At 36.3% G+C, this 26,294-nt stretch overlaps 1 protein-coding gene across 3 annotated transcripts in view; it reads left to right on the top strand.

The window, feature by feature from the left end:
* Nucleotides 1-26,294, top strand: part of RASGRF2 (Ras protein specific guanine nucleotide releasing factor 2) — a 337,564-nt gene that overhangs the window by 117,264 nt on the left and 194,006 nt on the right. For all 3 annotated transcript variants that reach the window (XM_044662962.1, XM_044662957.1, XM_044662951.1), the window contains exons 3-7: nucleotides 7,324-7,471; nucleotides 10,158-10,247; nucleotides 18,590-18,843; nucleotides 21,969-22,048; nucleotides 25,708-25,901. In XM_044662962.1, the coding sequence (XP_044518897.1) occupies nucleotides 7,324-7,471; nucleotides 10,158-10,247; nucleotides 18,590-18,843; nucleotides 21,969-22,048; nucleotides 25,708-25,901 (766 nt within the window). The remainder of the gene's footprint in view (nucleotides 1-7,323; nucleotides 7,472-10,157; nucleotides 10,248-18,589; nucleotides 18,844-21,968; nucleotides 22,049-25,707; nucleotides 25,902-26,294) is intronic.

Below are 26,294 nucleotides of genomic sequence, written 5' to 3'. Positions count from 1 at the left end.
CCTGGACTAAAGATGCATGTCTTACAGGTACATGCCAGACCAAAACAGGAAAGAGTATCAGAAAGCAGAAGGAAGAAAAGAGGAAAGGGGGCATTAGAGTACCTGGTCAGCATTTGCAAATCAGGAAAATTTTAAGAGAAACCTGAAAAATAAATAATGACCCAACAGCATTAGGTGATGGGATACAACACTGACATGGGCGGCTCCAGAGAAATATCATCTGCTTTTAAGGATCAATGCTCTTTTGAGAGCACTATAACAACAAAGAATTGATCCAACATGAAGAACTTTGAAGATTGAAGAACAATGCCAACCCCATTTTTTATGGGCAAGTTAAGCCATTTAAGCCTTAGTTTTTTCATTTTTACAATGGTGCTGAACTCTGTGACCCTTAAGGTCACTTCCAGCTCCAATTCTATGATTTTATTCTTTGAGAATTCCTTTTCTTGAGGAAACTGAGGCCCAGAAGTAAAAGTAATTTGCCTCATAGTTAACTACTAATAGAGCTGGAATTTTCATCTCACTGTTTTTTCCCCCCAGAGCACAAACATAGCAGCTGGAGAAAATTTCATAAAACAAACCATTGTACTTTCACTCTTCATGCTTTAAATAGAGAAAGATTCATCATAACTAAAAGTATTGAGTGTTAGGACACAGAGGACATAATCTCTCTTTAGTCATTTCTTTGTGGATTTTACATGAAGAAACCTCTCACAAATTAGAAAGTCATGTTTACCCATACAATGTGTAATAGTAAAACTACAAAGGTAGGGGGGAAAACCATACAACTACTTATAGTGACTTTACCCCATATTATTATTCATATCATATAGCTAGAAATTGAAATGTTGCTTATTTAATATAGCAATGCTTTCTCCTTTGATGTGCTAATATACTGTGATGAAAGAAAATTTAGAATTCTTTTTTTCTTACAGGCCACAAATTCCATTATATGAAAATGAGTTCTTTTAAAAAATTTCTCCTTGATTTGACTCTGTTTTAGGGGTTATTTTCCAGTCTTGTAAATTTGAGTATGAGATGTGTTCTGAATTTTTTGACCTGTAGCAAGTAATAACCCAAGACATTGTCCTCATTTAATAATGTTTAAAAATTATGTGAATTATTTTTAGTACTATCTGTAGTTAAAATAATGTTTCTTTCATGGAAATAATGCCCTAGAAAGAAAAAAGAAACTTGCTTGTCACCCTCATATGCCTCTTGCCAATTTCTGCCCCTTTTATCTTTGTTTGAGTCACATCACTATCTGAAGTACTATACTTTCTCTGGCCTCTCTGCCCATCCATGTGTATTATTACATCCTTTAAAACTTGGCTCAAAAATGCCTTCAAAACTTAATCTTCCACAAATTCCAAATTCTGCCAACTCTTGGTTTCCATTGTTTCCCCTGAATACTTGGCTAGGAGTAAGGGACACTAGATTCAAGTCCATTTTCTACTAGTAGTGGTCTCAGAAAATTCACTTGTGTTTTTTCAGTCTCGGTTTTGTCATATATGAAATGAAGATGATAATATTAGTCTTTCCTACATCATGGAATCATTGGATCAAATGAGGTAATCTATATTACAAACTCTTGGTCAACTGACATATACCTTAAGTAATGCAAGATATTATTATTGTTAGATTTAGATTTGGAAGAGTTCTTAAAAATTCTAACCTCGGGCAAGGTAAGCTTTTAAACTTTAATTTTTTCATTTGTAAAAGGAAAATGTTGGACCCTATGACCTTCAAGGTCATTTCCAGGAATTTTCCCAGGGTCACATAGGGAATAAGCACCAGAAGTGGGGTTTCAAATTGGGTCTTTCAACTCTAAATGTGCTATTATATCCATGACACCATCTTATAGTTATTCAAGCTTTTATTCTGTAGTTGTTTTGTGTGTTTGTTCTCTCTCTGGAATCGCTTAAGAACTACCTTCTTTTCCTGCTATCACTGAGTGTTTAGAATAGTTCTAGGCACACTGTTAGTGCTTAGGAAACAGTCTGCATAAATGAGAGGCAAAAAGAGACATAGCCCTTGTCACTTAAATTTTTAATTTTACCCAAGAACAATAAGCTGGGTCATCTGATTAGGCTGGAAGTGATCGTATTTAATAACTTTGTTTTCTCTCGGTAATACTTCTTATTAGCCCTAAGAAAGAGAGGTGTGATTAAAATTTTTGTACCAATCCTAATTCTTCAATACTCGAATGAATCAATGGCCTAATCAATTGAATTATCCTTTCCATTGGTATAGGCCACAATCCATCTGCACAAGTATTCTGTGTGATTCTTGTTCATGCCTTTCCATTGGTGCTCCAGAGACTACCCAATGCACTGGAAGGCTTTTTTTAAAGGTCTTTTATAATTTAAGTGATACAAATGTAATAACCAATCTGTCCCTCACTTTGTTTCCATAACTCATCTTGTCCAAACTTTTCTAGACAAACATCCTCAGTGTCTTTAAAAAAAAATTCTTACCTTCTGAAAGCAACAAGGTCTATTCAGTCAGTTAAATGACTTGACCAGGACCAAACAGCTAGAAGTATATTAGGATGGATTTGGACCTAGGTCCTCCCAGCTCCAAGCCTGGGGCTCTCTTCACTGTGCTACCTAGATGCTCTGTCCTCAGGGCCTTTTACACACAAAAATATTTTCTAGATAATTTTACCCAATTTATTGTCTCATATAACTTTGTGAAAATTTATATTAAGTAGTTGAGAATATAGGACAGTTCATAGCATACTAGGGGTTTGTAATTGGGGGCTATATGTTTGCAAAATCCAATTTATTAATACCATTGGAGGCAGCTGTATCACATTATAGCTATGGGTCATCCAGCTGTCTTTCTGTTATAAATTTCACTCATAGAAATAAGATATACATATGATAATATATGTACATCCTATATCATATTACTTGCCTTCTTGAGAAGATTAGGAGGGAGATAGATAATGTGGATCACAAAATGTCAGAAAAGGAATATTAAAAAGCATAATTAACTGACATGCAGTCTGGAAAAATGCAAGAATACAAAAAATGAAAGAAAAGAAATAAAATACAACTGTGCAGCATTTTAATCTCTGCATATTCCCTTTCAACTCAACTTCTAGTTAATTCTTTGTGATTATATATATTATTCCCTCAGAGTCCAGGAGAATTTTAAGAGACTTTTCCCAATCTATATTTATGTACAATTGCAAAAAAAGAAGTCTTAAGAGTGAGGGAGAAAATCAACAACTATTATGTTAAAATCATTTTCATCAGCTCTGCTGCACAATGTTGTGAAATATATGTTTGCTTCTGGAAACATTCCTTAAAATTTCATTGTCCTAAAGGGATAAATTTGATGTTTTAAATTGAATTTGGCTTTACTGACTTTCTTTACAACTTCTTAATATGGCATTTTGTCCGTTTTTCATTATATTGCTAGGAGGGGAAGAGATATTCACAACACTGTATCTTAAACCTAGAATCAGAGTTTTAAGTAATGAAGTTATCCATCAGCCAGTAAAAGGGAAAAATTAAATCCTCTTCTGTGGGAAAACTTGGTGGTTTTCAGATTTTTCCTTTTGTAAGACTTTTTGACCCATATTGCTACTTTACCAAGAAACAATGTTATAGAGTTTTTATGAAATTGTGAGTAGGAAGGAAAGCCCAATAGGCAGAGAACAAACTGATATTGGTGATAAGTGGGGGTAGGGATAGAGTCAATAAGCACCCAGAACAGTCCTTGACAATAATTCATCATTTAATGAGTATTATTGATTCAGTATTTGAGGAGCTGATAAAGAGTCTGGAAGCCAGGAAAAGAGGAAAGCAATAACAATAGTGTGGGAGGAAGAGGAATGAGTAATTACTCCTACAAATCCCACCATCACACACTAGTTTGGGGCAAAATAGCTGTGTTTACTAGGACTAGGAAACTGTCTTAACTCTACATAACTTTGAGTTATTATTGCTATTACTTCTGTTATTATTGTTCCTGGTGTCAGAATATTAGATGGGCACTGGTCTAGTATGATGTTCTCAGTGAAATTCGAGCAAAAACTTGAATTTATGTATCTTTTATTTCTCATATCCTCTATTACATGCCTATACTTTCCAATTTTGGTAGTGTCTCAAGTTCCTATCACTATTAGTTTCATACATCAATTCAAATACTTTTCTGATTAAATTAAATAGAATGAGAATTGGTGACATTACACATTAGAAAATAATCCTCTTGTTAAGTTTAATATAATTTTTCCCATCTATTAAAAAGCAAAAAAGATATAGGCCCATGCTTGGATTCAGTGTCTTCACTCTGAAATCTTTAACACTTATGACTCCAATTTCTTATATATGGTGTATTTTGGGGTTTTGTTGGTTTGAGTCTGAATGATTAAGTAGACCACAGATAGGGGCACAGCTAGGCAGCACCAAAAACAACAAAGATTGTTCATTTGACCATACAAAATGTGGAAAGTAGTTATGGAGGCAAAATCCAATAGATAGAGTGCTGGGCCTGGAGTCAGGAAGACCTGAGTTCAAATGGAGCTTCGGATACTTACAAGCTGTGTGAACCTGGGCAAGTCACTCTTTGCTTCAGTTTCTCCATCTGTAAAAAATGAGCTGGAAAAGAAAATGACAAACTTGTCCATTATCTTTGCCAAGAAAACCTCCAATAGGGTAAGGAAGAGTCAGATAGGACTAAAAAAACGACTTCACAAGAAGAAGACCACAGAGTACCATCTATTGATTTTGACAGGAGGATTCTGGTTTGGTCCCCCATTAAGTGATTTTTTCCAGTTTGATTTCATTTTTCTTCCCTGTAAAGCAGAGATAAACATAGATGACACCTGCATTTTGCATTTGAACTGAAATGAATAGACTTGGCAAAATGTTTGGATTTTAAATTTTCTCATTAAATAGAATGTTTAAGTTGGGGGAATGATAATCTAGGAAATAGAGATACTGCTAGAGTAATTTACTTCTCTGACTGCCTAATTAGTTGTACTAAAATTCCACTAAAAAAAAAAGCAGGACTGAAAAAAAATCTTTCCTTGTGAAACATTGCCTATTTTTAGTAAATGTTCAGTATTCATTTGAATAAGAGCTTTCTGGACACAGATTCCACCACTTTATTGGGAACCCAAGTGCCAAGTTTGTTAGACAATTGTGTTCTTTTGTTTTGTTTCTTTTTGCCACTTATCACTCCTTTTCCCTCCTTATGTGTTCCTTGCCATTCTTACAAGGTATAATCACACAGAACTAAAATTTTTAAAAAAATTCTCCAATGAAACATTCACTTCTCTACATATACAGCTTGTAATATATTTACTTATAAACATTATAGTATCAATTCAGACCGTGGAGGTGATTAATCAAAAATTGTAATTCAAGAACCAGTGCATTGTTCTTGAGTTTCACTCTGGCTGTAGCATCTTCAGTTTGTTCATTTAAATCTGTAAAGGGACTTGATGCATCATTTAGCCCAACTCTAGGCAGTCCTGAAGAAGTGGAGATTGCCTTTGGTGAATCTGTAAAGCTGTGATTGCTGGAGTGTTGGGAAAAAATTTGACCACACTAAATATAGAAAATAGTTATGGAGACAAGATTCAAAGGGCCACAAATTGTGTAATCAATAGCCATTTATTTAGTATGCCATCATCTTTTTCCTTTACTATCATAGGCCCAGGTTATAGATATGAATTGTTAACCCATAGGGTTTAACTCAAAAGGAATACCAGGCAAAGTGAGTGGGTGATTCACTTAGTTTTGGAAAGAAAATAGTAGTTCTTACATTAGGAAGAAGAAACACCCAGAGTTTATAAAATGAAGCAAATATGTACAATGAGTTAAAGAGAAAAAAAATTTAAATTTAGCCATTTCCTTATTCTTTGTGAATTTTTTTGTTCTTCTTAGAAAATTACAGTTTGGCGAGGGAGTAAAGTTAATGGGTTTCAAAATACTTTGCATTTCTCTTAGGCAATTAACCGTTTCTCTGTGTATTAGTAGATACCTGTGGAAAGTATATAGCCTTCTTTATTGGAATATCACCTTGGCTATTCCCATCTTACTCTTTCATACCCTATCCCCTCCAGAATAGCTGTGCTCAAGTTCAAGTGGATATGTCCACTCAGAATAGTTCTTGAGCCCCAACCAATGTATTAACTTTTACTCTGGTCACTCAGAGGACGCAATTAGTTAAAAACAAAGGCATTTAATGAAATAATAGAATAAGTAAAGTCACAATACAGCTTCCCTTCCATAAACTTTGGGTATATACTTCCCATAAACATACCCTGAGTAGGGAGAGTGGTTATAAATAGAGAGACCTTCATGAGAAACATGTTGCTGTAGAGAATTTGTGGGGTCAGGACATTTTTGCAAAGGAACATCTTATACCTCCATTGCTTCAGGACCACTGATGTCATCTGGTGATACTGTTATACCAGTTTGCCTTTGAGTTCAGTATCTATAGGTAAATGTTGATTGTATCTGCTTTTCTCAGATAATATCATGGTGGCAGCCTACTATAACCCCTGTTAACAGCTTCTGCACCAATTCTTTAGGGCCACCACCATGTAACTTAACTCCGGATGCTGGAATATAATAACTAGAACCTCTGCCTTTATAAGGTTGGCTGAGAGCTCTGGTTATATCCCCCACGCCTGGCTAACAAGAGCCAGTAAAAGTGCTTTGAACTAAGATAAAATATTGTCTTTTAGGCCCCTCTATCTGCCCACAGATCCTCTGGGTTTCAGATATCTAAATTAGGGTTAAACATTTCCAAGATCTTCTTTGGCTTGGCATCAATTTAATGAATTTGAGCCAGGTCAGAAATGAAGAAGGCAAGGCCATTGTTCTCTGACTACTTAGTTTAAATTTCTACTTTTATTCTCATATAAAGGCAGAAATATACACATATCTCTATCATACCTATTAAATATGGTAATTATAATATGCATGTAAACATTAAAACTTTTGTTTTTGTGCTGTATTTTAGCCTAAATAAAACTAGGGTCTCTGTTAAATTTATAATCTCCTTGAGGGCATAAATAGTATAATTTATTTTTATAGGCAGTCAGTAAATGGAATTATACTTGCTGAATTATTGAAATATAAAATAATGGTGATTCGATTTATGTACCATTAAAGGAATTAAGCAAGTATGATTAGAGTGTGAATGCATGCTGAAAATGTTTACAAGATGCAAAAGAGAGCAAAGCAAAATAAATGAGATTTCTTGGTTTTCTATTACAAATGAAATGTTTGAAAATGCCATGTTTGGAATATTACTAAAACAATATCTAGGTGTCTAATAGTATAATTTTCTCTAAAGTTATTCAGACATTCTGATTGAGAGAGAAGTATTAATGCAGAAGTACATCCATCTAGTTCAGATCGTAGAGACAGAAAAAATTGCAGCTAACCAACTCCGACATCAGCTTGAAGATCAAGATACTGAAATTGAAAGGCTTAAATCAGAGGTATTTCCCAGCCTGTCAATCAGTCGCTTTGTATTGTTTCACTGTTATGCAGTCAACTCATAATTATCAGCCTGAGGATTATCCAGCAGAAATGGTGAAATTCAGGAAATTCAGACTCTGGCTTCTCCCTGCTCCATAGAGACTGGTGGGCTACAGCTCCCCACATACTCTTGAGTGGTAACTAGTTTCAATGTTAGTTTAAGCAAATTGTCATCAGTAGGGTAAATGTGCTTCACATTACCAGTACATCGAATACATTTTGAAACCAAATAGAATTGACTTTTGGACTATCTGTTGGGGTTTTTGGTTTATTCATTTTGCCTTTGCTTCCCTCCATCAGTGCAGATAATCAGGAGTTGACTGTAGTTTTTTGGATTCTGATTTATTCTTCCAAGAGCATTCTATTTGACTCTCTATGATTTTAGCCAAAATAAAGAAAAATAATCAGGCAAGAATCCAACATCACATTAAAGAGATCCCTCCCTCCCTGAATCTAATGAGCCCAATGTATGAGATAGTATTTGGCATTGTTACTGCAACTTCTGCTGAAGGATTAAGCAAGAATGATTCTCCCTTCTGCCTTATAGATAGAAGGCTCTGCAGAGGGTCATTTGACATGTGAATTTCTCAGGCTATGCAGCCATGGAAGGGGCTGACGTTCTTGGGATGGAGAAGAAGTGTTTTTATGCCTTGCAGAGCTAGGGTGATTTGGCCTCAACCCAAGTTCTGCTATTGTTCCATTTTAATGCTGCCCCAATGGTGACCTAAGAGGCCCACCCTTCTGGGGATTCTGAGTTGTACAAGAAAAGAGAAAAAAAATACTCCCCGGCCCTACCTAGCATATGGTTGCTCCCTCCCTGGATGTCCACAAGAAAACTGGGGTTCCAAAAATGCACTAATCAGGGTAGCTGAACTGTTTCAGTTCACCAATCTCAGAACCCTCTGATGCTCACTTGTAGGCTTCAGTATTATGGCAGAATGTTTTTCTGTTCTTTTCTTTCAGACCTTCTGTGAAAACACTGCCTTGCAAATTCTGTTGAGGGGTTTTTCTTGCTGTTCTAAGTGTATCATCTCTGCTGTGTAGTGCAATGGTGAATGCTGATTCCAGCTGTGATGTGTGATAGCTTCTGTTGTGATAAGTTGCAGTCTGTGATCACCATGTCATTAGAGTTGATGCCATCTTGATTAAGCACCAAAATCTGATATAGTTTAAAAAATAAACAACAAACCTGCCTTTTAAAAGACTATATCTGGCACTATAATTTAAAGCAAAATTACTGTTTTCTTTTTTTGGTGCAGTAAGCTTGAACAGATACTTGTCTGACAGTGGGAGAGGTTGATATTTACATTAGGCGATAAACTTGGTGCCAAACATTTATTACCCAGTATTTCCATGTCCCAGTGTGTTTTCAGTATCCTGTATTCTAGCAAAAAATTTTAAGTAGTCAGTACTGCTTGTGGAATCAATAATCACTAGAATACATTACCAAGACTCAATTTTCCCATTTATCTACCACATAGTGAAAGCATATCTACTTAAGTAATCATAGAAGCTTCTTGACAGCAAGGGCCTGTGCCCTATCTATTTATTCAGTAAATAATAAGCACCTACTATGAGTAAGACACTGTGCTAGGTACTTGGGATGCAAAGCATGAAAATCAAAAGAGGACTGGCTTCGGAGAACCTGGCCCTGCCACGACCTACCTAGTTTGATTGATCAAATCACTTCATATCCCTGGGCCTCATTTTCCCCATTTATAAAATGAGGGGGTTAGACTAGATGGCTTTTGAGATCTTTCCCAGCTCCAGCTCTATGATCCTATGGGAACACCAGTTTTCCTTTGTATCTCCAGCATCTAGCACAGTGCCTTTTATATATCAGATGCATAATAAACATGAGTTCAGTTGAATTTAATTAAATTGGCTGTAGGGCCATTTGGTGGCCTATAAGGACTTCTGGTGTCTAAATTGATGTTTATTAGCAGGCCCACATGAGTCCCAAATGTATCTGACATGGAGCTGCATATTAATATATTTTGTTTTAAAGCTTAACTGAGAGAGCCTAACTGGGTGTTTTCACAGCACTTCATTACTTGGATATATACAAGACAGAGCTAAGTTTGAGATTTTCAAGGCTCCTCAGGCCATAGAATCAATGTGGAGTCCAGGCAGCGACTAAAATTCCTTTAGTGGATTGGGAATGTTGTGAAGGCATTGCATACATCCACAGCCTCATATAAGAATCAGCCTTCTCCCTTCCAGTCAAATGATGCCCATTTGGCCAATAAACTCTTAATCTTGAATGTAGACGTTCTGAAGAATTAGAAGACATGCATAACAGAGCTAGATATGATTTAAGAACCATGATCCAAGTACTGCTCAGAGAGCATTTTCATTAGAAAAAAGTGTTGGCATTTTGCTGCGTCTTTGAGGAAGAGAAGTAGGTCTTTGCTCAATTATTATTGGTCATGTTGGTGATCTTTTTTGTGCTCCAGAACATACCCACTTCTACTTCCTTTAATCCTGTCCATGGTGCAATCCATGTCCAAGTGACAGACTTTTAGATGAAATTTAATTCCTGGAATGTCTGAGTGGTGTTATCCTTCTATGTATAAAGGGGAGACACTCCAGGGGTGGTGAGATAGAAGGAAGTATTCTAAGATGTTGGTTTTGTTTGATTCTTAGATTGTTGCTCTTAATAAAACCAAGGAACGAATGCGACCATACCAGGGCAACCAGGAAGATGAAGATCCAGATATCAAAAAGATTAAAAAGGTGAGTGCTTTGAAGTTTGAAGCCTGAAAGAGGCCATCAGTCCAATCCTCTTATTTTTGTAGAAGAGAGTCCAGAGAGGTCAAGTGTCATACAGATAGTCAGTTCAGAGCTGGAGTCCTTAGGCAACAAAGTTAACTGTCTTTCCACTGCACCTTAGCTGCCTCTTACTTTTCTCCAAAGAGAGGATAACCAGTATGTTCCCATGAGTAAATGCCAGATTTACCCTTTAGATAACTTAAGATAGTGCTTCCTCTGTGGAGACACTCCAGCTTGGTAATTATCTGCCAGCTTCCAGTAATTCCCTCTCTTGAGATACTCAGGGAGTGATGCCAAAACCTATAATGAAAGAGTAACCCTGTTGGGGTAACTAAAATAATATTAGGTTCTAAAATCCTAGAATATTAGAGCAGGAAAAGATCTTAAAATCATCTAGCAGCCCCTAGCCTTATTTTACCCATGAGGAAACTGAGCCCTAGAGAGATTAAGTGATTCACTCAGAGTCACACAGTTAGTGAGTGGTAGAGTCAAGACAAGAACAAAGATGTCCTAATTTCAAGTTTAAAACACTTTCTGTTGCATAATATTATTTGCCATCATCTGCTGACTTTATTTATTCTTCCCAGTGTCTTTAATTCATTGTGAAGTTATTTTAAAAAACATTTGCTTATTCTTTAAGAATACTTAGTATAGGTTTTCTTCAAGTGTTAGCATATTGAAGATAGGAATATTGGCTTTAAGTGGGGTAGAGTTCTAATGTGGGTTTTAGTGTAGATATTCAGAGAGGCAGTCTTGATCTTTCTATTCTGCTGTTATCTGAAATCTCAGAAAGTTAGCGATGAATCAGACACTACTATTCAAATCATTTGCAATTATACTCCTCCAATTTTAACTATCCTATATAATAAAGGAACTTTATGGCCAGACATGGTAGCAGAGACCTCTAATCCCTACTACTGGGGAGGCTATGGTTGGTGTATTTGACTTGAGCTTGGGAGTTCTGTACTGCAGGAGGCTAAAACTAATTGGGTGGATGTCTACACTATATCTGGCACCAGTAGGGTGAGCCTCTGGAAGCAATGGGCCACCAGGCTGCTTTGAGAGGGGGCGGACAGTCTCAGGTCAGAAAGGGAGCAAATCAAAGCTCCCAGGCAGATCGATCGATGAATGGCCATTACGCTTTAGCTTGGGTGAGATAGAGACCTATTTCATTCCCCACCTCCCCCACCAAAGGAACTTCTTTCTCTTTTTTTATTGATCTTTTATTTAAATGTCCCTAATCCCAGACTATAGAAAAATCCATCTTAGCTACCCCTCAACAGCATTTAAGTCAATCAAGAGTATCATATACTGAAATCTATGTGTTCAGCACCTTCAGGATAGTTCTAAAGAATGATTATTAATAAGAATTTCCAAGGCACTTGCTTATCAATTAGTCCCTTCATTGCTTTTGTTAGTCATACAGACCTACATGCTTTTTCTCACATATGACCTGCCAACTCCCATCTGTGCCCTTTCACTGGCTGTCCCTTGTGTTTGAAGTGTTCTTTTTCTTTACCTCTACTAATGAGAATCTTTCATTTCTTTCAAAGATGAGCTCAAGTTCAATCTTCTACACAAAGCCCTGGTCTTTGTTTCATGTTAGTCTTTGTGTCCCCAGCACTTAATGCTATGCCTTGCTCAGAATAGGCACTCAATTTCAAAACAATTAATTAATTAATCAATATACTAAAGATATATCCTATAAACTCAGCTTAATTTTTAAATAGAGTTTATTCCGAAATTTGCCTTTAAGTTATTTTTCAATATTTGAAATGCATTTTACCATAGGAAAAATGTTATGAAAGATAGTTCATTTCCCAGGCTAGTCCCCCCAAACCCCAAAAAGCTCAGATATATTTGAAGTATAACAATATATGGTGTTTACCATAAAGAATTAAATGTATTATATTTTAACAAATAGGAAAAAAAACCTCTTACTGATTTGAGTTCTCTTGAAATTAGCGATCTAGGTTATTCACAATCAAGATCAATATTTGTACTAAAAATTAAGAATAATAATGAAAAATGTTTATTACTGAAACAACAATTGAAATATCTTAACAAGTCATTGAAAATTAAAAAATGGAAATGGATAACAGAAAAAACATTGACACTAAAATCTAAAATAATGGCAGACATTTAACCAATGATAATTTTAATTGCCATAACATGGAGACCAAAAGACCACGGAGAGTGCCTTATTCAGCAAGCATCTGCCTGCCAAATAGAAAGTGATGGCTGCCAAAGGCAACACCAGATTAGAATATAAACTTGCTTGTAAAATCTTAAGAAGGATGATGGCTAATTATAATCAGTATTATCTCCTATAACAGAAATAAATAGGGAAGGTAAAACCAATTTAAAGAAAATTCAGCAAGATAACCAATTAACTAAAGTCATCCAAGAATGAAAATGGAAGGAAGATTATTATAAAGAGAAGAAAAATGGAAAAGATTTGCAAAAATTATTTTTGCAGCTGTTTTCTCCAAGGACAATGGAACCAACACACCATTGTAGCCATGAAGGTGCTTCTAGAGGAGGAAGAAATGGCATTAAAGAGAATGAAGACAGGAAAAGTTGCCCTCTTAGGCCAAGTACATAGTGAGGAGATCTGTGCCAGAGCAACACAATTGTAAGGGCATTAAAGAAACATTGTACAAATTGTCTTAAAGAGGAGATGATACTATATATGTGCGTGAGAGGGGAATATTAAAAAAGGCAACTGAAATAAGGACATTCTCAATGAGGTTATTAGGAGGCAGCAAGCAATTTTTCACAAGTAATATTCAGCAGTGGAACATATCTTTACCATTTTTCATTTAAAGATATAGAATGTACAATTCCATTGTACTTATTTGTTATGATTATGTCTTATATAAGCTTTCCTAACAAGGCATTTCCCACACATACATGAAAATTATTCAAGATTCCTGTAAGGAACCCCATTCAGCAACCTTTTGATTATAAGTATCAAATGAAGCATAAAATAGGGAAGATAGTATTTGTCAAAGATGTGTGTTTACTGCTCTGACGGAGGAGATTCAGAACAGAGTACAGATGGAAGAAAGATTTTCTGTGTTGGAGGAAGGTCTCCTAATATTGTTTGCCAGTGATATCATGATGATTTCATCAAGTCTCAAAACATTGCAGAGCCTTCTGAAAAAGATTTGTAATGATTCAGAGGAGTTTGGTCCATCATAGTCTCACAGATTTAGGCCTGGAAGGAAAAGGCCATTTTTAGTCTAATCTCCAAATTTTATATGTGAGGAAACTGAGGACCAAAGAAGTTAAATGACTTGGCCAATGTCACACAGGCAGTAAATGATAGAGACAGAATTTGAACCTAGATCATCGGATTTCAAAACAAGTAAGTACTCTTTCCATTCATCCATACTGCAGATGAAATATATTTCTTGCCCAGATTTCAACAAGTATTTGGATGGACACTCTATAGATTTTTTCTCTCAGTATATATATCTAGAACATACAGCACTGATGATGGACAGGTCCATCAACAGAAAGCCTAAAATTGAATAGAAGGAGAGATGCCTGGATTCGTTTTGAGAAGTCACAAAACTTTCTGCTGACCGTAAAATCCTCCTGAGAGGAAGGACTTGTTTTAAAAAATACTAGCACTCTACTTCATGGCAGTGAGATATGAGATATAATTGTCTTCAAAGACTACAAATAAGTGTCATACTACAGAAAATGGAGAAGTAGTATGGTAAGTATGAGCAGATTACAACCAACGAGATGCTCTAAAGAACAGGAATAAAAGACATCATCAAGGAATAAAAGATAAGAAGACAAGATAGGCTGGTCAGGCAGCAAAAACAAGAGATGGCAGGTAAACAGCTACAGTGAAATATTATTAGAAAACTGGTAAGGCATTCATCCTACACTAGTTTACTCTGTGAGTTTATGGGAATAAATATTTAAGAGTAAAAAGATGAACAAATATGGATGGGTGGCAGTCTGCATTGGGAGAGAACTCCAGAATCGTTGATATTAGAAATTGAATATTTGAGAAAGAGCCTAACCACCATGTGCACCAATATTTCTGTGAGAAAATAAATCAAGTTGTACCTGAAATATATTGCCATCTGTTTTACTCTCCTTTCCCTCATCTTAAACTGTAGATTCCTCCCCAGCTTTTCCTACTAGCAGGGAGTTATAGAGCAGAGCTGGTGGCCCACAATTGTGCACAGAAACAAGGATTCCAGCATGGAAAGAGTTGGGGGCAGGAAGAGGTACTTCAGAAGATGAGGGCTGAAGGAAGTGTCTAGTAGTACTTTTGTCAATAAAAAACCAACAGGGACTTTTTCCATTTCCAGTTCTTTTATGTCATTGATGACTTGAATTACATTTAGAATTACAGAATTTGAGAGTTGAAAGGGATCTTAGTGGCCATCCAAGTCTAATCTATACCCAAAAGGAACCTCCATGAGAACATAAAATGTTGCAGAAATACAAATGGGAAAGTAGGACCATTTTATGTTAACATTATATTGTTGCAATTTGATTTGTGCTAATTTTGACATTATTCCAATGCTTTCTTTAAAAAGAATGTGGCTATTTAACAGAGATATTAATAAATAAAATTGACTATGCCCCAAAGGCAGGAAGTAAGTAAATGTCTATGTAAATAAGCTGGCAAATTTATATTTTGTCAGTTAGCACTTCAAAACACAATTATAATATTGAGTTGAAAAATAGCTAAGTAGAGCAGTGAACAGAGTGTAGGACTTGGAGTTGGGAAGACCTGAGTTCAAATTGTGCCTTAGATACTTTATAGCTCTATGATCTTGAACAAGTCATATAATCACTCTGAGCCTCAGTTGCTTGATCTATAAAATGGGGATAATAGTAGTACCAACCTCCCAGAACTGCTGTGAGGATCAAATGAGATAGCACCAGTCAAAGACTTTGGAACCATAAAGTACTCTATAAATGCCAGCTATTATTACAATTTAAATCCTTAAAATTTTTTGACAATTCACTATTTACTCAGTAGAAGTGAGACTTTCTCATCCCAGTTTTTAATTTAAAAAATCTCAGTTTTTAATTAAATAAAAATTTTTTTTAAATTGGCTTTGCTAACCATTCAGTCCTAAATCCAATTTTTTTCTGTAGTTGAATAGTTCCAACTTAGGGTGAAGATGAGTCAGTATCTCCTCAAGAATTTTAAAACAGGGGCAGCTGGGTAGCTCAGTGGATTGAGAGCCAGGCCTACACATGGGCGGTCCTAGGTTCAAATCTGGACTCACATACTTCCTAGCTGTGTGACCCTGGGCAAGACACTTAATCCCTGTTGCCTAGTTCTGACTACTCTTCTGCCTTGGAACTAATACACATTATTAATTCTAAGATGGAAGGTAAGGGTTAAAAAAAAAGAGTTTAAAAATATACATACATACAAGCAAATGTGAATTAAAATGAAAAGTTGAAAGTGATAGTTACAGGAATTCCCCATAGATGTGTGCATACTTTATGCAAACATTTTTCAATTTAATGCTTTTTATTCTTTAAAAATTACAATTGACTTTTTTGAGATGTGGTGATTTCATTGCACATGTGAAAACTGATAGTATAAATAGTGCCAAAACTTTCAGGCAAGTGAAAGTATTGTGACAAAGTTGAAGAGGGAGTTAGTTAAAAAAAGAGAGAGAATATAATCCATGTGGGAAAAAAAGAGAAAAAATAGAAAATGTGAGAATGTGTTTGAATCAACAGTGTTGCTAAAAATATGATTTGATAGTGGTGAGATGTTTTCATTCAAATCTGTATTTTCAACCTAACATTGTTGCCAAAACTGTTACTTAGATACGCTATAAATCTGATGACAAAATTTGTTAGAACTAGAAATGGAACTTGGGAGATCATCTTTTATAATTCCCTTTCTTTATAGAAAGGGAAACTTGACCCAAAGAGGTGAAATATCTTGCCCAAGGGTTCCTAGTGACAGGTAAACCCAGGTCTAGTTGGAATCCAGAATTCCTTCCCATATATGACATTTCCTGGTGAATTGAGGTTAGTGTTGATCCATCACTGTAGTCATAAGGTATTTTTTCCAAAGCTGACTTTCTGTATACATGTTTTGAGGTGTGGGGATTCTTTCTTCATTGATGACTGAAGATTATACTCAAGGATCATATATGTGATTAGGAAGGTGATATAGCCTCCTATGTAGCTTAACAGTAAAACTTTTATACTTTCTTCTGGAAATTTTAATAGATGGAAAATAAGAATGGCTTAAAAAAGATTTTAAAATGAAAGTAGGCATCAAAACAATCTGTGTACTAACAATAACCGACATTTATATTGCACTTGGAGATCTCTAAAATCCTTTATTTATAATGTCTTAATAACAGCTGTGTGAAGTAAAGATGACAGGCTTATTTCCCGAGTTTTACACATGAGGAAACTGAGGCTGAGAGAGGTTAGGAGCCTTGCCAAGAGTCATACAACCAATGTGTAAAGCAGAATGCAAATCCATTTCTCCCTAACTGGAATTCTAGTGCTTTGCCTACTACATCACTCTGCCACTAGGACATCATAATTGTAGAAAGATATTTGGAACCTTATCATCATGGAATTTTTAAAAATATATATATATAACCCTTGCCTTCTGTCTTAGAATCAATACTACAGGAGGCAGCTTGGTGGCTCAGTGGATTGAGAGTCAGGCCTGGAGACGGGAGGTCCTAGGTTCAAATCTGGCCTCAGACACTTCCAAGCTATTTGACCCTGGGCAAGTCACTTAATCCCCATTGCCTAGCCCTTACCGCTCTTCTGCCTTAAAACCAGTACATAGTATTGATTCTGAGATGGAAGGTAAGGGTTTAAAAAAAAATGAATAAATACTGAGGATTGGTTCCAAGGCAGAAGAGTGGTAAGGGCTAGGCAATGGGGGTTAAGTGACTTGCCCAGGGTCACACAGCTAGGAGGTGTCTGAGGCCATAATTGAAGCTAGGACCTCTTGTCTCTGAGTCTGACTTTCAATTCACTGAGCCATCTAGCTGTCTCCATCATCATGGAATGTTATAAGTGGAAGAGATCTAAGAAATTGGTCTAATCCTCTAATTTTACTAATGAGGAAATTCAGCTTCAGCAAGATTAAATCATTTGTTCAGGGTCCCACAGCTTTTCAGGGCAGCTAGATGGAGTAATGGATAAGTGCTGGCCTTAGAATCAAGAAGATCTGAGTTCAGATATGACCTCAAACACTGACTAGCTGTGTGGCCCTGGGCAAATCACTTAACTCTGATTCAGTTTCCTCATTTGCAAAATGAGCTGGAGAAGGAAATGGCCAACCACTTTCTTTCCCAAGTATCTTTCCCAAGAAAATCCCAAATGGGGTCAAGAAGAATTGGATGTGACTGAAACAACTTAGCAACAAACTCAGCTTTTCACTCTAAAATCCTGGACAAAGAGCCCTTAACTTTTAGATTAGTCTTTTATTCACTAAATCACAGTGTAACTAGTCAGTTTTTATTACATTATCTTTGACCATCATCTATCTTACACAAGTATAAGGTTTGGGGGATTTTTGTTATTTTCTCTCTCTATCTTTCTATGTCTGTCTGTCTGTGTCTGTCTGTCTCCCTGTCTAGAATTGTGATTTTATTAGTAGACAGAACTCTTAGTGTGGAACTCTTGCTACAAATGCAGACTTTCAACTCATCTAATTTATAATCTTTATATGATTGTCCCTGGCAGTGAGAGATTAAGTGACTTGCCTATAGTCACTTATATGGCAGATAGGAGATGGAGGATTTGAATCCATGATTTAGTTTAAAACTATCTTCTTACCTGGGATAGATAGATGGCACAGTGCCAGGCCTGGAGCCAGGAAGACTCATCTCCCTAAGTTCAAATCTGACCTCAGACACTTAATAGCTATGTGACAAGCCACTTAACCTGTTAGCCTCAGTTTTCTCATCTGGAAAATGATCTGGGGATGGAAATGGCAAACCATTCCAGCATCTTTGCCAAGAAAACCTCAAATGGGTTCACAAACAATCAGACATGACTGAAATGGTTGAAAAACCAAAAGTCTCTTATCTACCAAACTTCTCAGCATATATACATATGTAGCTATAATATATAAACATGAATTAATCTCCAGTGACTTATTCCTGTTATTAAATAGTGCAGAAATGAATGCTCATCCAGGGTCTCAGAGAGGATAAGGATGGCCGACCAACAAAATTTTCATATTTTTGAACTCATAACAAATTATTGCTTTGCTTAACCAGTCAAAATACTGTTAACTATGGTTCCTTTTTGGTTGTTCTCTTTAGGTTCAGAGCTTCATGCGAGGATGGTTATGTAGAAGGAAATGGAAAACCATTGTTCAAGATTACATTTGTTCTCCCCATGCTGAAAGTATGAGAAAGAGAAACCAGATTGTTTTCAACATGGTTGAGGCTGAGTCAGAGTATGTACATCAATTGTACATTCTGGTTAACTGTTTCCTTCGCCCTTTAAGAATGGCTGCCAGCTCCAAGAAACCTCCAATTACCCATGATGATGTCAGCAGCATTTTCCTCAATAGGTAAGGCTTAGGATTATTTAGCTCTCTTGATTATGTGGATGCTAAAAACAACAGTAACTACCAGCCCAATAGACTATTTTTAAAGCTCCTTTTTTTCCCCTCAGAAGATTAGATTCTCAAGTCCCTGTGGCCTGTTCATTTCTTTAAACTGTTAAAAGTGAATCCCAACATCATTGCCCATTCACCTTTTTTCAATGTTATCTCACATGGCTTCTGGTTGCTTTTAATCATCTTCATAGTTTGACATCCAGTTTGTTGCTTTCATTCTTGGAGGACTCTGATTATCCTTGATCCCAGAAAGGCTGGAATTTTTTTCTTCTGTTATGTACAAAAGAGCATCCCATACAGACACATGCATACACATACACAACACACAAATGCACAATGCATGCACACATACACTCATATACAATATACATACATAAACATACATGTACACACATAAACATTGATATACGCACATAGATTGGCTCATGCCTTTTGCAGTGCCTAAAGTTATTAACCATTAACCACTGGTTAATTTGATTGAAAAAAGGAAAGAAGAAAACCAAATTACCAGTGTGAAAAATGAAAAAGGAGAATTTACCACCAATGAAGAGGAAATTAAAGCAGTTATTAGGAACTAGTTTACCTAATAAATCTGTTAATCTAATTGAAATGAATGAATCTTTAGGATTTCTCCAGATTTCATATCAAAGCCTCAATCTGAGTGTGTGCAATAAAGAAAATCCCTGGCAATCACAATAATCACTTAGCATCTATTGGTTTCCACCTACTGTGGTAGGCACTGGGGGAGAAAGGCAAGACCTGGTGTCTCTCTTCATGGTGTTGACAATCAAAAATAATACTTATTTTTTTCCCCTGGGACTTTTAAAGGTTAAATTTCAACCTTAGTATCCTGGAAGCTCACACTAATGGATATTTCTTTGCTTTCCTTCTCCCCCCATCCCCTGTCCTGAAATCCAAATTCCTCATACCAGTAATGTACAGAAGAGAGACAGAGTACACTTGCTGCAGAGATGAAGAGGTGGCATTAAGGTAGATAAGATGAAGGATGCCAAGAATCCTTTACAAGCTACTCATGTCCAGGAGGGTACAATTTGGAAAACATTGATTGAAATAATGGACCAGGGTTATAGGCTGGGACTCCCCACTGCTTATGCCATCAAAACTGTTGCTTCTGTAGCTGTCTCCAGGGATTCCTTTAAATGGAATTGCCTTATCTCAAATTTGAAAGGCTGAGCTTAGTACATTGTTTAAATTCACAGTCTAGACAAGGTGCACCTACTTCAGAAAGGTATTGCTGAAGGCAATTTGTGAGTGAAGTCATGCCTCACTAGTTTTTCCCCAGAATCTGATCTCTCAGTGGAGGTCTGAAGAGACACTTTCAAGCTCAGAGTTTGTGTGAGCTTGCTGTTAATTTTAAAACAAGTCTTTCTTCATTGTCTTTGAAACTGAAGTCTTAGGCATGCCATTTCTCACTTTTAAAATTATTTTCACCCTGTTATTTAGGCATCATAGCATGAAAGTATATATATATGTCTTAGAATTGATACTAAGTATTGGTTACAAAGCAAGAGAATAGTAAGGGTTAAGCAAACGAATTAAGTCATTTGCCCAGAGTCCCACAGCTAGGATATGTCTGAGGTTACATTTGAACCCAAGTCCTCCTGACTGTATCCACTGAGTCACCTAGCTGCCTCCGGGCTTCATCTTATTATTACAGATTTTGTTTTAACCCAGGTCTCCATATAATAAAAACATTTGTCAAGTTCTAGCTCTGTCTACCACATTAGTAGTAGTACCAGCAGTGTGTTGATAAATCAACTCTCTGGGGGAGAAAATATACTCAAGACACACTTTTACTTTTAATCTGTTATTAACATTTTCTCTATCACTCAAATCTAGACAGTCACCAAAACAATAAATCAAGCCCTGATTTGGAGTATTGGTTCATTTCTGAGTTGTCAATGCTCATGCTGAAATTTTAATCATCACTTTGAAGAGCCAGTTCAGTTTAGTTCCAGTATACTCCTCAATAGTTCCATTCAACAGCAATGTGTTTAGATGGATTCTCAGAGTTTGTTATAAAAGGATTTTGAGTCATTAAAAAAAAATTTACCCAGTGTCTTAGAGTCAATACTGGGTATTGGTTCCAAGGCAGAAAGATAGTAAGGGCTAGGTAATGGGAATTAAGTGACTTGCCCAGGGTTACACAGCCAGGAAGTATCTGGGGCGAGATATGAATCTAGGACCTCCCAGCTTTAGGCTTGGCTTTCAATCTATGGAATGGATTGCCACCTAGCTGCCCCCAGCTTGAGCTATTACAAATCAAATCACTCACTAAGAGAAATGGATCCCAGTTTTCAAAAGGATTTATATTTTTCTCTTGCCAGTTTGCATTCTTGTGTAGTTTACTTTTAAAATTCAGTTTAATTCACCAAAGAGTACTCTTGTAGAATTCTAATGAGGAAGAAGTGGGGAGCTAAACTTAGCTAAGTAAAGAACACAAATTTGTTCTTGATCTTTGTTTTGTTGTCTTTCTATGAGTTATATATCCCTTGGAGGACATATTTTTTTACGTCTCTGTTTGAGCTACCCAGTGCAGAGTATAGTTCCTCCAACTTCTCTGTTCTGGGTTTTCTTTTTCCTCATAGGCATAACTCATTTCTACTTCAGCGTGAGACTTATTTCTGATTATATATGTAGACTCAGTCCCTAAGAAAGAAAGAAGACAGTACTTAAAGACAGTACAAATTTCTAGTCTTTAACTGTAGTATTCTGACAATAAAAAAATAGGTCTCATATATCCCAATAAGAAAAGAGGATATAAAAGAACAGTCCAAAACTTTAAAAGCTTGCCTGAGTACTTCCTCCCATCACCCAATTTTAGAAGCCCAGCTCAGCATTTTCCTCTATGTTTTTGAGATAACAATTTTTTAAAATGAAATCTCTTCTGAACCATACCACTATTGGGGTCTCTGGTTTGGAGCAGTAGAGTCAGCTCAGGGCATGCCAAATTAGATGTTCTAAGCTGCAAGTGGAATAATTTAAAAATAAACTTTCTATAGGGACTAGGCCAACTTGCAAATAACAGATTCTATCCCCTCCATTTTTTTTAACAGTGAAACAATCATGTTCCTCCATGAAATATTTCATCAAGGACTAAAGGCAAGGATTGCTAATTGGCCTACTCTAATTTTAGGTAAGTGCTTGCTTTGTGATAAAGTTTTCTGTTTATTATATTAGTAAGATTTGTTGTTTTTTTTATAAAGTACATTTCTGTTGCTCACCTACTCTATAGTAGTACTCCATTTTTTCATTGTGGTATAGAGTTGTCTCTGTCTTCTCAGGGACTATGTCAATAAAACTGAATGAAGCTTTGGCAGGTTCTGCCAAGATAGAAAGACTGTGGTACGCTGCAGATTGTATATCTCATGTCTGAGGACCAACCCAATCCAATTTAGAAAGGCTTCCTACCCTGAAGGTTGTGCACCAGCTTGTTATTTCTTTTGGTTTCAACAGTTCATAGGATTATGGGTTGTAGAGTCAGAGAAGGTTGCTTAGACATGCATATAATAAGTTGTAGGATCAGAATACATGAAAATTATTTAGTAAATGGGCCAAGGGGACAAGGAACTAGAGAGAGTAACTGCACTGCCCAAATTACTTCAAGTATTAAAGGTATTTTATACAATGAGATCTTCGTTTTCCCTTCAGTTTATCAGACCTTTAATTAGTACAGATTGAACAGTACCTACTACAAGACACTATACTAGGCAGTAGTGATATAAAGACAGACAGAACCCATGTCCTACTCTGAAGGAGTTTACAATTTAATAGGAGGGAGATAGGGAGGGAGCAAAAGGGCAAGGATGTAAGTAACTGATATAGGGGAGAATAAGGTTAGTCTACCAATAAAAATTTATTCAGTGCCTGTGTAGGGAAAGATTATTTTCCTTTGAGAGAGTTAGGAGAGGCTTTGTGGGTGAGACATTTTGTGGACGAAATGTAAATGGGAATAATCTAAACTGAGCCTTGGAGGAAGGATCATAAGAACATAGAGCAGAAAAAGACATTAGAGCCATCTAATTCTCTCACTTTACACATGAGGATATCGAGAACTAAAGGGGTGGAATGACTTCTCCAGGGTCACACAGATGATGGGTAAGTGGCAGAGAAAATTTTGAATCCAGTTCTTCTGACTCCTGACCCAAAGCTCTTTCTATTACACCTCCATAAGGGAAGGACTTTAACAAATGAAATTGTGGAGGAGGCTGTTTGAAGTAGAGGTAATAGAGGTCAGTGAGAACAAAACTAGAAAGAAAGGGAAGAGGTAGCAAGAATGGAAGAATAGAGTGTAATCCAGTTTGGAGTGGGTGGAGGTATATTGTGGAGAGTCAAAACAAGTCAACAAACATTTGTTAAGCTCTTACTATAGGCTAGGCACCATGCCACATGCTTGGAACACAAATAGAAGCAGCAAGAAAGACTGTCCCTGCTCACTAGGAGCTTACATTCCAAAGGGGAAAGGTAACAGACTGAAGAAAGCTAAAAATTGGAGAAAATACAGAATCCAGAAAATCAGGAAAATTGAAAATCTTGGAGACATGGTTGGCTTAGCCAGTTTATAATTTCCTAGCAAATTCCAATTTAAGAAATTGAATAGAGAGATATTTTGATCATAATTGTATATTAGGAAGATTCCTCAGGCAGAAGAGGGGATATGTATTAAATTAATTTCAAGAGTTTAAATTTTATGATTTCATTGTCATGTGTTCTCTAATACCACAGCTGCTCACAACTTCTGGTTAGTCCCCCTCTCCCACATAGAAGAGTGAAAGAGAATCAGTGCATGATATGAGGCTGGCTAGGTGACACAGTAGATACAGTGCTGGCCCTGGAGTCAGGAAGACCTGAGTTCAAATGTGGCCACAAATATTTACTAGCTGTGACCCTGAGCAAATCACTTAACCTTATTTGTCTCAGTTCCCTTATCTGAAAAAAGAATTGGACAAGGAAACATCTTAAGAAAACCCCAAATGGGATTACACAGAGTTGGACTTGACTGAAAGAACTCAACAACAGCAACAGGTCAGAAGTTTGCAAAAACTAAGTTTATTAATCAGTGTGCATTCAAGCTGCAAGAATTAAGACAAAGAGAATGTGCTTAGAATTTAGTGGGAGAAGAGATTAGGAGACCCTTAGGTTCAGTGTCTTACTGTTGTCCCCCCAATCATGTGACAATGCTAATATTTGGGGAATAGTGATGTGAAGATGTTAATCAAAGCTAACCTTTTATCACTCAAATGAATCAGTCATTTGGAAGGATTCCAATAATCTCTTTGAAGTATGTCTGGGGGACACAAAACAACCAAGAATGCCAAGTACCCTTAGCAAGAAGCCCAAGAAGTCCCTAGAACTGTTCTCCACTCATATAGCTTTTAAGAACACAAAGTTGTCTCCATATTGCAATGAGATATTAATCCAATTCTTTGAATAGAGGAGATCATTGGTTTATTTTGAACCTATGTCTTCTACTATATTATAAAGCTTTTTAGGGAATAGACTGTGCCTATCTTTAATTTGTCCCCCAGAATTGCCAAGCCTTTTGCATGTGTTCTGTGGAGCACTGGATACATACTTGTTGATCATTATAGAGAAATGTTGAGTCTATGGATAAAATGTTGTGTGTTGTTACCATTTTATGACAATGATAATTAAATTTCTTTGTTGGGAGTTGGGAAGCACCTCTGCTAGAAGACTGAGCTTTAAGGGCAGACAAGGAGAGTGTAGTGGAAAGAGTACTCGATTTGGATTCAGAAGGCTCAAGTTCAAATGCCATTTCTCTTACTGAGTACTTGTATGTTCTTGGATAAGTCACGTCTTTGCTCTAGGCCTCAGTTTCTTCATCTGTAAAATGAAAAGGTTGTATTAAATGATTTAAAAGATAGTTTCTAATTCAGCATCCAAGGCTAAGTATATTTTCTGAATATGAAGTCTCTAGATGAGAGATTCTTCACTGCAATCTATGAATGTTCATTTTGAATATTTTGGTCATTGTGTTCAATATAATTGCTTTCCTTTGTAATCCTATGCATTTAAAAGCATTATTCTTAGAAAGAGTCCATCACTTCCACTAAACTGCCAAAAGGTCCAGAATAAAAATGATTGTGATAATAATAGATAGCAATTATATAGCACTTTAAATTTTGCAAAGGACTTTATAAATGTTATCTAATTTTATCTCCACAACAACCCTGGGAGATAGTTGCTATTATTATCTCTGTTTTGTAGATAGAGAAACTGCCTCCTGAAATGCTATTCATGATACACACAAAAGGTTGAAAATCTTTGTGCTGAAGAAAGTCTAGGCATTAAAGCTACTTCTGAAATTTCTTTTCTTTCCTTCCTTTCTCTTACCACTTTCCCAACCAATACTCTGGGACAATGCTAGGAGTTTAATTATCCTTTAGAATTCTGTCATATTCTTGGCTGCCCTTTGAGTGGGCCAACCCTGCTCAGTGACCGTTTGGAAAATTAATCTTTCTATACCTTGCTAAGTCTGAGGTGATTATTTTTCCTTGGTAGGAGTCTTGGGCACAGCGACTTTTACTGGCTGGGTGGATATGTCCATGGAATAGTCAATTAAATATTTGCTAAGGGCTAGCTCTGACCCACCCCTATGTCTAAGGGTCGTCTTATCATCAACTTAGAATTAGTAGGAACTTGAAGAGCATCTTCTTGTCGAGAATACAAACAAATTGTAAAAAAATGGTCTTAAAACGTGGCCCTTGACCCTAAAGAATTAGCATCGTTTAAGTGTTTTTTGGTTAAACTGATATATTTGCCAATTCTTTTCAGCTGACCTTTTTGATATTCTGCTACCAATGCTTAATATTTATCAAGAATTTGTCCGCAATCATCAGTACAGTCTTCAAGTGCTAGCCAATTGTAAGCAAAACAGAGATTTTGACAAACTCTTGAAACAGTATGAGGCCAACCCTGCCTGTGAAGGGAGAATGCTGGAAACCTTTCTGACCTATCCCATGTTTCAGGTAAGTATTCAGTAGGCATTTTAAAAACAATATAATTCAATAAGGGGAAACTCAAAGCCACACACAAAGTAAAGTCTCTCAGGAGACTTCAAGTCAGACAGACGAATGCTAATCCTCATTCAGGGCCAGAATTCAGAGTCCAGGAACATCCTAACTAATAGACAAAAATTTGAGTTTAAAAATGACTAAATAATATAATAATATTAGCTCATGTTATATGTGCTTTAAGGTTTGCAAAGTGCTTTATAATGCATTTGATAAATAAGTGATATTTGCATTATGAGAGGATTTTCGCTTTATATTAAAGGATTAACCATAGACTTTAATTAAATAGCTCATCTTAATAAAATTAAAAATGATTCCTTTCATAGAAATTACATTTATATGCAAATT

Source organism: Gracilinanus agilis, chromosome 1 (assembly GCF_016433145.1).
Source record: "Gracilinanus agilis isolate LMUSP501 chromosome 1, AgileGrace, whole genome shotgun sequence".
Lineage (NCBI taxonomy): Eukaryota > Metazoa > Chordata > Mammalia > Didelphimorphia > Didelphidae > Gracilinanus > Gracilinanus agilis.
This window is presented reverse-complemented; position numbering and strand designations above follow the sequence as displayed.